Here is a 15311-nt window from a genome sequence, read left to right as displayed (position 1 = left end):
CAAAAGTGAAACTAGAACACCCCCCCACACCAACAGAAGGCCACAGCAGCTAGTGGGGGGGCAAGTCACTTGAGAGACAGACTCACTAAGGGCAACCCCACCATATTAAAGAAAAAATCGGCCCTGGTCGGTTGGCTCAGCGGTAGAGCGTCAGCCTGGCATGCGGGGGACCCAGGTTCGATTCCCGGCCAGGGCACATAGGAGAAGCGCCCATTTGCTTCTCCACCCCGTCCCCCTCCTTCCTCTCTGTCTCTCTCTTCCCCTCCTGCAGCCAAGGCTCCATTGGAGCAAAGATGGCCCGGGCGCTGGGGATGGCTCCTTGGCCTCTGCCCCAGGTGCTAGAGTGGCTCTGGTCGTGGCAGAGCGACGCCCCGGAGGGGCAGAGCATCGCCCCCTGGTGGGCAGAGCTTCACCCCTGGTGGGCGTGCCAGGTGGATCCCAGTCAGGCGCATGCGGGAGTCTGTCTGACTGTCTCTCCACGTTTCCAGCTTCAGAAAGAGAAAAAAAAGAAAAAGAAAAAATCCCCAGAGGGAGGGCCAGAAAATCAGATATTAGATATCCATATGGTTAAAGTAAGGAACCCAGGCACCCAGGGTGGTGAGGCCCAGTCTGGACAAACTCCCCTGCCACAGCCCCTCCGCTTGCTGGGACCCTCCTGTAATGGCAACAACCCTTTGGCTCAAACATGCTTAAAATGGCAAGGGCGGCCTGTAGGGCCAGGCGCACGCCGTGCTGCTTTCCATGGTGCCCTCAGTGCCAAGAAAAACCTATCATCAGAAATGCCATCAGCTATATTTATCTATCTCTCGGCCCCCCAGCCTCCTCCTCCCGTCTGCCAACCAGGCCCGGCAGAGCCCCCTCACCCAGTGGGCATACTTCCCTGTTGTTGACGCCCGTGACCACCTGCCCATGCCTCGCTGTCCAGCGCTCCCTTCCCAAACCCCTGCAATCAGGCCTCCATACGGGCATGACAAACTTCTTACAGATGTATCAGAGCACACCCCCCATGCATTTGAAGGATGCACCTGACAGGCACGGGTCTGGGTGTTCCTAGTCCCAAACCACGAGCAGGCATGGATGGCCCTTGGCCTCCTTTCAGCCTCGGCTCCCTGTGTCAGGGCCTCAGCAGTGCTGGCCTGCCTGCAAAGTCCTGCACAAGCTGAGTCCTCTGGGAGGGGCACCCTCACTTAAGTGACACACAAACTGGTCATCATGGACAGACAGGAGGCACAGGGTGAAAGAGTAAAACTGGGAGGGCAGTCTTGCCAGGCCTGTGGGCACCCTTGTGGCAGGATGCCCAGTGGCTAGACAGACCTCTCACTCCTCTTCATTCCCTGATGGAAAGTGGGGAGCCCCAGTGTGTATTTCAGGAGTATGCCTCTGCTAGGAGGACGCCCACCCCTCCCCATTCAACCAACAGGAAAACGGCAGAATCTGGAACGATAAAGAGAAAGCGATTAAGTCAAGGTTCAGGACTACTCAAATCCTAGAGTTGTGACCAGGCCTCTGCTAGGGGAATGTCCTTTGGTGCCAGGCACTTCAGGCCCTTCCCTACCCAAGCAGACTCCAGCCTGACCCTTCCCGCCCTCAGGCCCAGCACAGAACATCTGAAGGTGAATCAATGACTGTGTCCTGACTGCTCCCCACACACACACCACACACCTCCTCCTGGAGCTTGCAGGGGTAGCCCCCACCCACTCCCCACTCCAGTCCTCTCCCCATCAGGTCGCCCTTTGCCTCTGAGCCTCCAACTCAGAAGAGAGTTCCAGGGATCCAAGCCCTCTGAGAATGAAGCAACCCAAATAAAAATTTAAAACTCAGAAGCTCTTTCTCTCCTGCCCCCTCCCCCTCCACGGGCAAATGAAAACAAACAAGAAATCAAAGAGGCCTTTTGTGTGAGCACCGCGCTGACACGGCTGGGGCCTTTGAAAGGACTTTTGAATCGGACACTGAAGGATAAAATAACTGAAGCGTGGCAGCTCCTGAGACAGAGGGGTGGTGGGACTGATGGGGCAAAGAGAAAAAGGGGTGGGGAGGGAGCCACCTTCATTCCTGGGCAGAAGGAGGGATGTTCAGCTGTGTCTTCTCTCCCCAGCTGCTGTGGGACACCAGAACAGAGGGACACCAGGGCACAGCCCTCTGCCCCTCCGGCCCACCCTTCCTTGGCACCCCAGGTCTTTGCAACACTAGAAGGCTGCCCAGAAGGGCCCTGCCTCCCACTTCACAGCCCATGGGAGCTGCCACCTGATGAAGCTCTGCGGGTCTTCCCTCCCTTCCTGCATGGATCAACGCATGGTCATGCCTGCAGGATGGCACCTCCTAGAAGTCATCATGAGGCCTTCGCCCAAACCCTACCGGCCACATGCAGCAGCCTCTCATTTTTAGAAGAGCTCTGCTCATAGTAGGTTCACCAAGTGCATCTTGTATGAATAAAGGAAATTTGACCATCTTTTGGCAGTGCCAAAATGTAAATCAAATCCTCAGGAAGTCCTTCTGCATGTCTGGACCCCAGCCCTCCTGCTACAGAGAGGCCCTGTGTTCTCTGGGTGGGCAGTAGAGTACAGCTGGTCACCATGCTTGGGCTTACAGACCCCCTCTAGCTTATTCATGGCCCACACTCTGCAGGCTCAAGCCCAGACAAGGGTAGTTCTTTTCTTCCTTGAGCTACAGCTCCGAACTCAGCACTCCACCATGACCCCCTGGGCATTGCAGCCAGCAGAGACCTCCAACTGGTTGGATGGTGGGCACGCAATGGACAGAGAAAGGGGAGCAGACGGTCAAGGAAATTCCACAACAAGACTAAGCTCAAGGACTGGGTCTGGGCATTTCTGATCTCCTCTTTGGGGTCACACTTCCTCTGAGGTCAGCCTGAGCCCCATCACCCTTCCACACCGCTCAGAGCCAGGCACCCCATGTCACATTAACAGAGCAAAGGCGGCCCGGGCTGGCTTCATGGGTATGTGACCTGGGCAGTTGCACAGGTCCCATATAATGCTCTGTTGTCGTACTGCAATTCCTAATCATTTTGAATTAGGAGCTCCACATTTTCATTTTGCACTAGGCTCCGCAAATTACATGGCTGGATGGCCCTGCAAATCTTGTAGCAGCTACCACAGGATCTGATCACACCTGCAGTTTCAGCATTCAATACAAAACACTTCAGTTTAAGAAGGCCTCCAGCCTGGCCTGTGGTGGCGCAGTGGATAGAGCGTTGACCTGGAAATGCTGAGATCGCCGGTTCGAGGCCCTGGGCTTGCCTGGTCAAGGCACATATGGGAGTTGATGCTTCCAGCTCCTCCCCCCTTCTCTCTCTCTGTCTCTCTCTCCCTCTCTGTCTCTCTCTCCTCTCTAAAAATGAATAAATAAAGTAAAAAAAAAAAAATTATAAAAAAAAAAAAAAGAAGGCCTCCAGGTGACCAAAAAGGCAAGGGTGCAAGAAGCTGTGCCAAATGTGGGAGGCATTAGAGAACGGCAAGGTGAGCCTGAAGAAGGAACAGCTTCCTGGGGAGGAAGGTGGAAAGAACCATGAGAACTGCCGTAACCGTTTGAAAGGCTGCCATGTTACACCTGGGTTGGCCCTTAAGACAGAAAAGTAAGACCTATAGGTAAAAGTAAGAGGAAAACAGCCTTGGCTCATGACATCATAGCAGTAATGGCAGCAAAACCTACTGCTTGCCTGCCATGTTACCTCCTTGGAGTTAGGTGAACAGAAGAATTTTACAACCAAAGCAGAACAATAGTGACGTCCCTTCCAGGATGTTCTAAGGTAGTGGGCCCCAACCTTTTTTGGACCACGGACCGGTTTAATGTCACAAAATATTTTCACAGACCGGCCTTTAGGGTGGGACGGATAAATGTATCACGTGACTGAGACAAGCATCAAGAGTGAGTCTTAGACGGATGTAACAGAGGGAATCTGGTCATTTCTTTAAAAAAAACATCGCTCAGACTTAAATATAAATAAAATGGAAATAATCTAAGTTATTTATTCTTTCTCTGCGGACCGGTACCAGTCCGCGGCCCAGGGGTTGGGGACCACTGCTCTAAGAGGTTGAACGATACTGCATTTATCTTGCTCACGCTATGAATCAGATTCCTGGGCAGCCCTGCAGTTTTTGCTGGCCCTGGCACCAGATGGCGCTGCCTCAAAGCCGCAGACCAGTGGCATTTCTGGGCCTTGAAAAAGGAGGCAGTGGGTGAGATGGCACAGTGGACACAGCAGGGGTTAGCTCCCTCCCCCAGAGGGCAGCTGGTGCTCTGTGGCCCTGCCCACACATTCACACTAGAGCCACCAGACAGGCTGGGTGTCTAGCAAAGGCTTGGGGAAGCATCCCTCGCAGCAGCCATATCTTGGCATGGCTGACACAGCCAAGCGATGGCCTCCACTACCGAGGAAGAAAGAAGAAAGACCAGGAGCCCTCCCTCAGCCCCCAAAACCAGTGTTTACTGCAAAGTCCCAAACCTGAAGCAGAGAGCGAAAATCAGAGAGATGGCATACCTGAGAAGGATGACCTTGCACTTGAAAGAGTTCACTTAGACAAATCCTCAGGTGCTAATCCATTTCCTTCCACAGGTAAGGCCTGGAGGTGAGTAGGGAAGCAGACTCTTCTGTCATAGCAGCGCACTGACTGATACAGGGAGCAGGGACTGCAGAGTCCAGACCGGGAAACCCTACAGGACAAACGACCTGCTTCCTTCAACAATAACCCAAAAACTGCCAGAAAAGAAACCAAGAGAAAGGAGGAAGAGGAGGGTCAACTAGAGATTATGAGTCTTGGAAGATGGATCAACCCCATTGTAATGCATAGACCTGATTTGGATCTTGATCCAGACAAACAAAATTAGGAGATAATTAGGGAAAAGTGAACACTGACTATCTGACCACACTAAAAAAATTGTCCATTATTTTTAGGTGTGAAAGTGGTATTGTGGTTATGTTTTTCAAGAATTCTTATGACCAGTTGGTTAGCACGTCATCTTGATATACCAACGTTGCAGGTTCCATCCCCAGTTAGGGCTCATACAAGAATCAAGTAATGACTGCATACCATATTTCCCCATGTATAAGATGCACCTTTCCCCGAAAAATTTGGGGTCTAAAAACTGGGTGCATCTTATACAGTGGTTGGTTTTTTTTACTTGCATTTCCCGCTTTTTTGCGCTTGTTTTTGCGCTCATTGTTGAAGACAGTGATTTGTCATCAGACACAGATGAGGACAAGCTAATGGATGGGAGTTTTGACAGTGATGAAGAGTTGTATGAATTTTATGATGAATAAAACTTGAGTTCAAGAACCTTATATAATACATTTTTCCCCCAAATTTCAGGCCCCAAAATTAAGGTGCGTCTTATACACGGGAGCGTCTTATACATGGGGAAATACGTAAATAAGTGTAACAACAAATTGATGTTTCCTTCTCTCTCTCCCCCTCTCTCTCTAAAATCATTTTTTAAAAAGAATCCTTATCTTTAGAGACGTGTACAGATATAGTTACAGATGAAAAGCCATGATGCCTGGATTTTCTTCAAAACAAGCCAGCGTGGGTGGGCAGCGGAGGGTATGGATAAACAGAAACTGGCCTTAAGTCGGCAACTGTTGGCACTGGCGATGTGGGTTCCTTCTACATGTGAATTTCTCTGCAGTAAAAAAGCCGAGATAAAGAAAGGAGCCACCACCCGAATATGTGGACTTCATGGGCCTCCACCGTGGGCCCATTGGAAGGATCTGATGGGAGAAGCTGACATTTCTATTCAGTAAAGCATTTCATTACTTTCAGATTGTTTTTTCTTGCCTAGGTTAGGGCCTAGGTCAGGAAGATCTGAAGATGCCGGCTGACCTTCAGAGCCCTGAAGAAGCTTTGGAGATAATCTTCCAGAGCTTCCAGACCAGCTCAGCCATCCTTCCTCACACAGGCAAAGGCCTCCTGGCCCCACACTCCCCTTCGCCTCTGGCCACCTGCCCTGGAACACCCCCTTCGGATGGAAGGACATCACCAGGAATGCACCTCCTCTTCTCCATGGCAGTGCTTTCTGATCCTGCTCTGCCTCAGCCTCCCCTCCTGAACAGGGGAGACAAATGGGAAGCTTCCTTCCCCGCAGGAAAGCTGCCCTCATAGAGGCCATAACACACTCACAGCGTTTTGAAGCCTGTGTTCTGAGAACAGAGCTCTTGTCATCACGCTTGCGTACTTTATTCCCTCTCAACAATGCCACCTCTTGAAGCTTCACATGGGGCAGAACAAGGGCTCAAGAAGGCCACAAATGATAATGGCGTCTAGAGGCAAAGCCACCCCCCCACACGCTTTCCACCATGTCAAGTTGGCTTGTCATCAAACACAGCACCATTAGCTTAGCCCAGATCGGGTTCATCAGCCCAGTTTTAAGGAAAGAAAACACTTTTAGAGTCCAACGTAACTCTTGTCTGAGCCCTTGCCACCACTGCCCCAGTTTATACTGGGAGGAAGGAACATGCCTGCTTGTGTGAGCATGGAGAAGGCTGTGTTGTCAGATTAATGCCTTTTGGGGCTCAGTCCGAAGACATTTTCTAGCAAACTGGGGTGATTTGGAGAAGCTGTGCCTGTTCCCCACCACCCCAAGACCACCTACCCAAGGCCTAACGGAGGTCTGTGCTGTACCAACTCATTCCCACTCTTTCAGTAAGGCACACTTGAATTAAAACAATCCCAGCAAGAAAAACCTTCATTGAAATTCTCTGGAGTCCAGGAACCTGAATTATAGACAAATTATAAAATACATTCTTAGCTCTCTACTCAGTTTTTGTTCAGGAACTCAGCCAGGACCGAGGTGGCCATGGCTGCACGCAATGGGGCATGAATTCATTCATATTCCTGGGCTAATGATCTCATTACATCTGGGGGCAAGCGGGGGCACCTCTCTTCTCCTGACATCTGCTTGGTCAGTTCAGGAGACAGGAGCCTGGTCAGGGACGGTCTCCTTCCTCACACAAACGTCATCCTACCTCATCCCCATCCATGCTGGCAGCAGTCAAGAATTTGGCCTAAAATAAAAGAGGCCAGGAAAACAACTCAGCTCCAGGGACCCACACAGAGAATGGGGTAGGAGGAAACCAGCTTGGGAGGAAGACAGGTATTGATTTCTGTCTTAGAGAACCTGCTTCTAAAATCGAACGGTACAGAATCTGCTCATGGAGGAGCTACCCGACAAGACACAAGCTGGAGGCTCCAAGCCTTCCCCAGGCCACCTCCAACACAACCAGGCACACACCACCCACCCCTCTGACTTGCTGGGTAGATGAAGAATGAGGGGGTAACTTTTTAAATTTCCTTTAGTCTCTTTTTCAGAAAGCACAAGGACGAACAAGGCAGAAGACTGGCAGTTGGTCATTCTTCTTAAGAGTTCGTGACAGTCATACAGGTACAGAAGAGGGCCTAGAAGGGTTCACAGAGAAAGGTAGAGTTGAGGGGGTCAACTGCCTCCAACCAACTACCAAGGCCACCTTTCGGAACAAGAGAAAATGAGCAAGAAGAGAGGCCTCAAATACCACCTTTCCTCCCCAAAGTTCTCCAACATATAAACTCTCAGTTGCAGCTACATTCCTGACAAAATGCTGAAAGTACCCCAAAATGTCATTTTTTGATTAAGTCATACCACTCCTTCCAGCTTCCCAAACAGGCAAGGGGGTGACCACACTAGAAAATTGAGTTGCTTTTCTTTTTGTGAATGAACAGTAAGGAAGACACGCGCATGCACGCGCACACACACACTTGCGAGGAAAGAATATTCACTAGAGTTGTAGTTAAGCCACATTCTCTTACATTCGCATAAAGAGAGAAAGAAGAAAAAACAAGGGGAAAAAATACTGGAATGGTGGAAAGCAAAACACACACACACAGAGAAAGGTTTGGTAGCCCTCTCATTACAAGTTTGTTGGGCATAATGTAAACACACTTCTGCCTTGCTTAATCACAGAGTGCCGCCCAGTTAGGTTTCAAAGACGGCAGTAAATTGGGCATAGCTGAGTGGAGGCTAAAAATTAACCAGCCATCTCTGTTTCAATTTGTAAGAAAACAAAAGCAGAAAGAAATTATAAAAAGGGAAAGGGTAAAAAAGGGGGGGGCAGAAACAGTAGAGGAAAACAAGGAACAGAGGAGGAAAATTGAACCACCCTGACCCAAAATTGGAAAAGCAAAGAGAACTGGAACTACTTGGAACACAAAAGGAAAAGGAAATTTTACAGTGTTTTGATTGTTTTGTTTGCTTTTTTTAAGACCTCTTCCGTGCTCCCCAACATGCCTGTAGCCCAGAGAGCCTCTCTGTCGCCCAGCAGAGGTGCAGGAACTGTAGGCATCCAACCCGGGGTCTGGCCACTTCGGCCGAAGAGAAACACAGTGAAGGGGAAGAGCATAAGGAATCTCACATTCCTTTTCATTCTCTATGAATCGTATGACTTTCTTATTCCCCGACAGCCAAACCCCAGCCAAAACGGCTCCTGCCTGGGCATCTGGGACCCAGAATCTGCCCGCCTCTGCTTCTCTCCTTTTTTCTATTCACTCTCTCTCATATCCGTCCCTCTCTGCATCGAACTGCTTGCCCACCCTGCTTGTGCCAAATCTGGCTTTTCCCCAGAACTTGAGGAGAAGCGGCAGGAAATCTAGCACCTGCTCCCCAATACTTCTGACTCATTTTAAATCAGAGCTATGAGTGCATTTTTTTTTCTTTTTGGTAGTAGTGGTGATGTTCATCACAAACTATCACCACTGTGGGTAATTCTGGGACATGTTGGCCCCAGTCTTAAGACCTGCGATGTCTTTTGGGTAAGATAAGTCCTCCAAAGGTGAATATGCGTGAAAATCCAGAACGTGGCAAAGGAGTCAAGGAGGGACTCCCTTGCAAGAGAGAGTGGAGGAAAAGAGAAGGAAAAGTGAACAGTAAACCTGCTGCAGGCCTCCGCAGGACTGGCGCCTGGGGTAAGTCTATTTGGTGTATCATTTGGACACAAGAGGAACAATGAACAGGACAAATGCCAGCAAGTAAAATAAAATGGGGGGGGGGGTGAGAGTGACCTACCCGGAGTGTGGACAAAGTAAGCCAGATAAAGATCCAGTTCTTTGATTGTGACTCCAATGTGATGTGGCTGGACACACAGGCCGGGGTTCGAGCACTGGGGCGACTTGTAGAGCCGCTCTCCATCAGTACTTTCCAGGGGGATCCCCTTAAACAAAATCACCATGACCAGGTCCAGCCGCCACACCTTGTCCGCCTGGCGCAGGCAGTCAATCCGCCTGATCTTGCCCTTCTGGTCGGGGTTGGAGAGCACGCAGCAGGGGGGCTTCTTGCCTGTGATGGTCAGCACAAAGTCCTCTCGGAACTCGGGCCGGATGTCTTTGCGCAGTTTGGCCAGGAGCCGGGACGCCCACTTCTGCTTGATCTCGGGCTTCTCGCCCAGCAGCTCGTCCTTCACCGCTCGCTCCTCGTCCTTCGACATCCGCTTCTCGTGCTTCTTGAAGTACTTGCGCTTCCGCGCCTGCAGGTTGAACCAGGTGTAGGAGAAGGCGCGGACGTGAGGCAGCAGCGCCTCGATGAACGGGTGGAACTCATCCTGCAGGCGGCAAGCCGGGAGCATGCGGGGCGAGGGAGGACCGAAGGAGGGGAAGACGGGGCAAGGGGGAAAGAGAAAAGGAGAAAAGAAGCGTTAGAGAGGGACACAGAAGAAATCCCCTTCTCCTTCTCCCACCCACGACAGTTTCCTCTTGCGATTGTTCTACGAAAGTGCGGTCTGGAGGCACCACCAGCCTAGCCAGCGCTTGCTCCCATCTCAGCCTCAGCAGCCAGACAGAGGCACACGGAGCCTGAGCACACACCTATTCTCTCTCTCTCTCTCTCTCTCTCTCACCCTCACACACACACGCGCGCACAGACAACGTTGCGGTCCACACACACACGCTGCTGGTATCCTCGCCAGGCTCTGTCGCGCCCATGACATCTCCATGTTCTGTCGCAGCCTCGAACTCGTGTCAGCTCGCCCCGCCGCGGAGACCGATCTGCAGAGGCCCGTGGCCGCACACTCCGGGCGTGTGGGTGCCGCCTCGCACCCCAACACCAGTCGGTTTTTGGCCACCCCCAACAAGAGAGAACATGACATCCACAAGCAAGCGAGTGCGGAAACGGATTTGGCTTCCCTCTCCCCAGCCTGTTTTCCTTCTTTTTTCTCCCGCTCCAACTGGAACATCAACCCCAGCATTTTTAAAAATCAGATCTAAACCCTAAATATGTGATCCAGCATTGTTATCGACATCGATAATAATGTTAGTCACACTAAAAAGGAACAAAACACTTCTTGTTAACACAAATAAGGTGGTTGTCTCGGACACATTATGGTTAAAAGCGACCGTGGGGCGTCCTGCGCCCCATCCCTACTGACCCCTTCACCCTCTTTCCCAGTCAAGTGATAAAGGGCCAGACTCTCATTTTTTGTTTTGGGGTTGTTGTTGGCTTTTTTTTTTTTTTGCTTGTTTGCTTGTTTGAAGTTTAAATAATAATTGATTTCTGTTTACAAAAATAAAACTGGAAAAAATTAAATAATTACCATTGATCTGAAGCACCCGGCAAAGCCCAACGCCCGATTCTGAGCTTCTGGACTCAACAGAGTTGTGAGTTGGGGGCGGGTGGGGGGAGGGGAGGAGGAGCAGGGGAGGAAGGTAAATGTTTTAAAGGGGGTTATTATTGGTGTTCTGGGGAATAGGGGCTGGGCTTGGGTGGATTCTCAAACCCTTCCCCCTGCCCCCCCCCACGCTCCATTGCACAGAAGGGGGAAATTAATATATTTTTTAAAGGAGCAAAAAGAAAGAAAGGTCAGGGATAGCAAGCAGAGAGAGTGAGCAAGCTGGTTGCCACACAAATCAGGTAAACAAAAGCCAATAAAAAAATTTTTTTTTCAATTTCACCCACTGTGCATCCTCTTCCAGTTTAAAAAAGAAAAGAAAAATATACAAAATTTAAAAATCAAAACCTACCTCCCAACAGTCCTCCCAAACCATAACACACCCTACCCCACCCGGGTGCAAAACAAAACAAAAACAAAAACCAGGATAGGGAAAAGCGGCAGCTGAAGAAAAAGGCTTTCGGCTTTGGCAGCCGCGCAGGGTGTAAACTTGGAGCTGCCTCCCTCTGCCTCTGAGTCTGATCGCAGGCAAAAGGGGAGCTCGCAAATTCCCGGGAAAGAGGACGAGTTCGGGCCGGCTGCAGATCGTCGCTGGCAGAGGCATGCAAAAGAGAGAGGGAGAGAGGTAGGGAGGGAAGAAGAGAGAGAAAGAGGATGAGAGCTAGGGAGGTCAGAGATGGGATGGGGCTGTGTGTATGTATGTGCGTGTGAGTGTGCGCGCGCTCGCGTTGGTAGGGTTTTGAATTTTATTTTTTTTTTGCCCCTTTTCTCTTTCTCTCTCAAAGTCCCTCTCTCTCCCCTTTCATGTTCAATCCCCATCCATTTGCTTTTGCCAAAGCCAGTAAGGGGGGGGGGGGGGAGGAAGAGAGAGAGAGAGATAGAGAGAAGGGGAGAGAGAAAGAAGGATCCACCTATTTGGCAAAGAGACATCCTCGAGCAGCCAATGGCTGCATCCAAGGGGAGGAGGGAACTGAGCGAGCTGGGAGGGTGGGGAGAGCCCCCGGCAGTTGGAGACCAAAAACAATTTGCCCAATCGACAAGTTCACGTCTAATGAACAAGCGAAGTCCAGCAGTTATGAATTTTTCATTCCAGGCTCCCACTCGGGTCCATTTGGCAGCAGCCACCCAGCAAATTTGGAGGGGGTGGGGTGGAGTGGGGGCTAAGCTCAAGGAAGACTCGGAATTTTTTCTTTTTTTAAGCCAGAAAAATAAATAAATAAAAGCCTGACTGGGGTGGGCTGGCGGGCGGGAGCCCCAGAAGGCCTTGGGGAAGCAGCTGCGCCTTCTCTCTGTTTTGGTTTCAGTCTCTTTCTCTCGCCCGCCCGTGTACTCTCTTTCTCTGGTTCTATTTCTTTTTTTTATTTATGGAGTGCACAGGGGCGAGTGGAAGTTTTCCTCCCTGGCCATACACACGAGCAGTGCTATGAATAGAAAGAGAAGAAGAAAGAGAGCTCGGCTGGTGTCGATGCCAGCAGCACTTCCAGGGCAGGGACCTGGCGCCCAGGGTACTGCCACCCAGGCCACCCCTTTATCCTGGGGCTGCTGCTCTCAGGAGCACTCCCAGACCAGAAGGCCCCCTCCCCAGCCCCCAGCGAGCTCGGCTGCCTCCCTGGGCCCACACCCAGCAAGCTCCATTAACAGTGACAAGGGATGCCAACGCAATGCAGCTCGCAATGCCGCTCGGCTGGAGAAACTGCAACAGTTTATGAAAATAGCCTCCTGTCACAGCGCTCCACTGACAAGCACTCCATGCAGCCACAAACACAACAGCCAACCCCGGAGAAGTGACAAAGGCAGGAAGATGGATACTACTTCCCAACACAGTCACTGAGTCCTACTGATGCCTCCCCCCACCACCCAGATGTTTAAGTCTTTGCTTTTCCAGCTCTGTCCTCTCCACTTGACCGATGCTTACTGTGTCTTAGTTGGAGAAGGGGAACACTCACCTGTCCCCCAATTCAATTCTTACTAAAGGGCCCAAATGATCCACGGAGCAAGGTGCAAGAGCATAAATAAGAAACCTACATGACAGGGAGAAAGCTGAAAAAGGAAACAACAGACCAGAAAGGAAAGGACTCCATCAGGAAAAGTGAGACAACCTTGGGGAAACTTCTTCACAGAGAAGCAGCCCACCAGGGAGCTCCAGCTCCTGTGCTATCTCCCTGGCAGGCTGGAACGTGAGCACTGGGGAGGGAGTCAGAGGTGAGTGCATCTCCGGAGGGTTCTCCGGGAGGGGCTATTGAGCAGCCGTGCCTTAAGCCTTGGAAAAGCAGTAAGGAGGAGACAGTTATTAAAGAAAGGAAGAGCAGGCGAGAACACAGACAGGGAAAGACTGACCCTGATCTAAACCATTCCAACAGCTGCCTTCTCCCAAGGTGAGGCTCAGAGCTCAGCTGGCAACAAAAAAAGGTCACTGCTTTCTCGTGCCCCTTTCTTCCCTATCTGAAACCCTGTGCTCAGTGGCCTTTATGCTCTGCAGAAAGGTTCCCTGAAGAGTGCAGGGGGGGTGTCGAAACAAAACATGCAGACCCTGGGCTGGTGCTGAATGCTGAACCCTGATAATGGGAAAGGTGCCACCCAGTACCTGGGACCCCACAGTCTGGGCCCAGAATGGTATAAGGGGGGTTCTGCACCTGACCCTGACTGACAGACGTGAGAGAGCAGGAGGCAGGTGTCATTGTGGACAGGCCTCTTAGGTCGGCATTCAATAATTAAAGTCATGTTAATAACCAGCTTTGATCCAATTAGCCAAAGATATCAGCTGAGTGACATAAGATACTCTCTACCTTGAAAGAAGCAATCTTACTTTCTAAAGTCAAGATGAGATGGTAGAAACTACAAGTGAGTTTATGTTTGGCACAGGGGTGTTTTTCTGGTATTTTGATTTACACTAAATATTAGACACCAAACAGAAAATGGCCAGCGTGAGCCTCCTGGAGAATTCTGGCATGTTCAGTCTCACAGACCACAGTGCCGGGTAGAAGAGGCACGCTGAACATGGTTGATTCGGAATCTGGTGGTATAACTGGGTAGGTGGTGGGGATACGGCCGGCCGATGGGAGGATCCACCTGGAAGTTAGGGAAACAGGAGGAAATCCATGATTCACTCTTGGATGTAGGGAGAGGTCAGAGGTCGATGGAAAGACTGGACATAGAAATGGCTCAGGAGGGCCAGCGGAGTTTCTCAATGGAGCCTCAGGGACCAACGCAGAGCCCACTGTGCCCCCTCAATGCTCCTTTAACAGGAGGAGCAACAGGGCCTTCCCAGGAAAGTAACATGGAGGGAGAACAATTATCAATTGTTCTTGGGCCAGTGGCCTTAACCTTGAAGGTGGGCAGAGAGGATTCCCAGACTGTGCTTGCTCTTCCCTCACCGTTCCCTCAGTGTGGAAGAGCAGCCTGGGCGTTCCAAATGCGCGAATGCTTGGGGAAGGAGGGCAGAAGATCTCCCTCTCTCTCCTGTGGGCACTCAAAAAGAAAAGCTCACTCTAGTTCCATTAGAAACACTTGGCACCCCCCCCAACCCCCTCTCTGGCATGCCACTGGTAGCTGCTCTAGGCCCTGGACACGCCCCTCAGGAGTGCCAGACAAAGGGGGACTGTCCCCCTTTTGTTAAGAGAGTGGAGGCTCCCGTTGGAAGATTACCTGTCCCAAACCCAGACTCCTTCCCTTCTCATCCCTGAGGGCCCCTTTCCCCACTGGGAGCGCACACTCGCAGTACCCTGCCCCCGACCAGAGCCAAGACAAAAAACCCTCACAAGATTCCCCACCACCCCTACCCCGAGTTCAAGGGTTCAGGGGACGGAGGGAGTAAGGGGACAGCCAGGCCTTGGAAGAGAAGGAAAGGGGAAGAGGGAACAAGGAGAGAAAAAAAAACAACCAAAAAGCAAAGGGGAAAGGAAGCCAAGATGCTGGTGCTGGTGGTATGCAAAAAGGAAAATTAAAGACAGCAAGGGGAAAATATAAAGGAAAAGCAGATAAATTTGGGGGTATTTCTGACATTTAAAAGAAAAACTGAGAAGCCAGCGATTGACTTTAAAAATTCACATTCACATTGGCTTTGGCTTGCGGAAAGCAATTTTTCTGCCTTTGTGAGGAAAAGACCTTTCTTTTAATTGTTGAGGATACAGAATTTGATTTTTTTTTTAAATCAGCAACAGTTTTCACTGAAACATTTCTAAAATACTCATGCTGATTTCAGCCATCACTAGGAGTAATTTGCCCCCGGAAAGGAAAGGACTGAGCAGGCTTCTGAATAACAGCATTAGAGGAAGGGAGAAAGACGGAAGGGAACCAAGCTAGGTGGCCGGTCTGAGGCCCTGGGCTTGCCTGGTCAAGGCACATATGGGAGGCACTATGAGTTGATGCTTTCTGCTCCTCCTTCTCTCTCTCTCTCTTTCTCCTTCTCTCTCCTCTCCCTAAAATGAATAAATAAAATATTTTAAAAAGAGAGAGAGAGGGAAAAGGAAACCAAGCCTAGAGAGAGAAAGCCAAGCTGGACCAAAAACTGCAAAGAGAGAGAAAGACGAAGATGGAGGGGAAAATGAACAAGGAGAAAAGACAAGGGCTCTGGGTCAGAGGCAAAAAAAAAACTAGCTGAGGAGAATGACTGCTTCTATCTCTAGTGAAACGTGGTTTTCCAAAACTCCCCAGAACAAATAAGGTCTTG

The 15311-nt window shown here is 50.5% G+C and overlaps 1 protein-coding gene across 5 annotated transcripts in view; it reads right to left on the bottom strand.

The window, feature by feature from the left end:
- Window positions 1-15311, bottom strand: part of NFIX (nuclear factor I X) — a 98015-nt gene that overhangs the window by 60335 nt on the left and 22369 nt on the right. For 3 of the 5 annotated variants that reach the window (XM_066271986.1, XM_066271993.1, XM_066271994.1), the window contains exon 2: window positions 9049-9580. In XM_066271986.1, coding sequence (XP_066128083.1) covers window positions 9049-9580 — 532 coding nt within the window. Of the gene's footprint in view, window positions 1-9048; window positions 9581-9921; window positions 9943-10567; window positions 10590-15311 lie in introns of those variants that run through there. The other 2 variants (XM_066271989.1, XM_066271995.1) reach the window with 2 other exon arrangements.

The sequence above is a fragment of the Saccopteryx bilineata genome, chromosome 1 (assembly GCF_036850765.1).
Source record: "Saccopteryx bilineata isolate mSacBil1 chromosome 1, mSacBil1_pri_phased_curated, whole genome shotgun sequence".
NCBI lineage: Eukaryota > Metazoa > Chordata > Mammalia > Chiroptera > Emballonuridae > Saccopteryx > Saccopteryx bilineata.
This window is presented reverse-complemented; position numbering and strand designations above follow the sequence as displayed.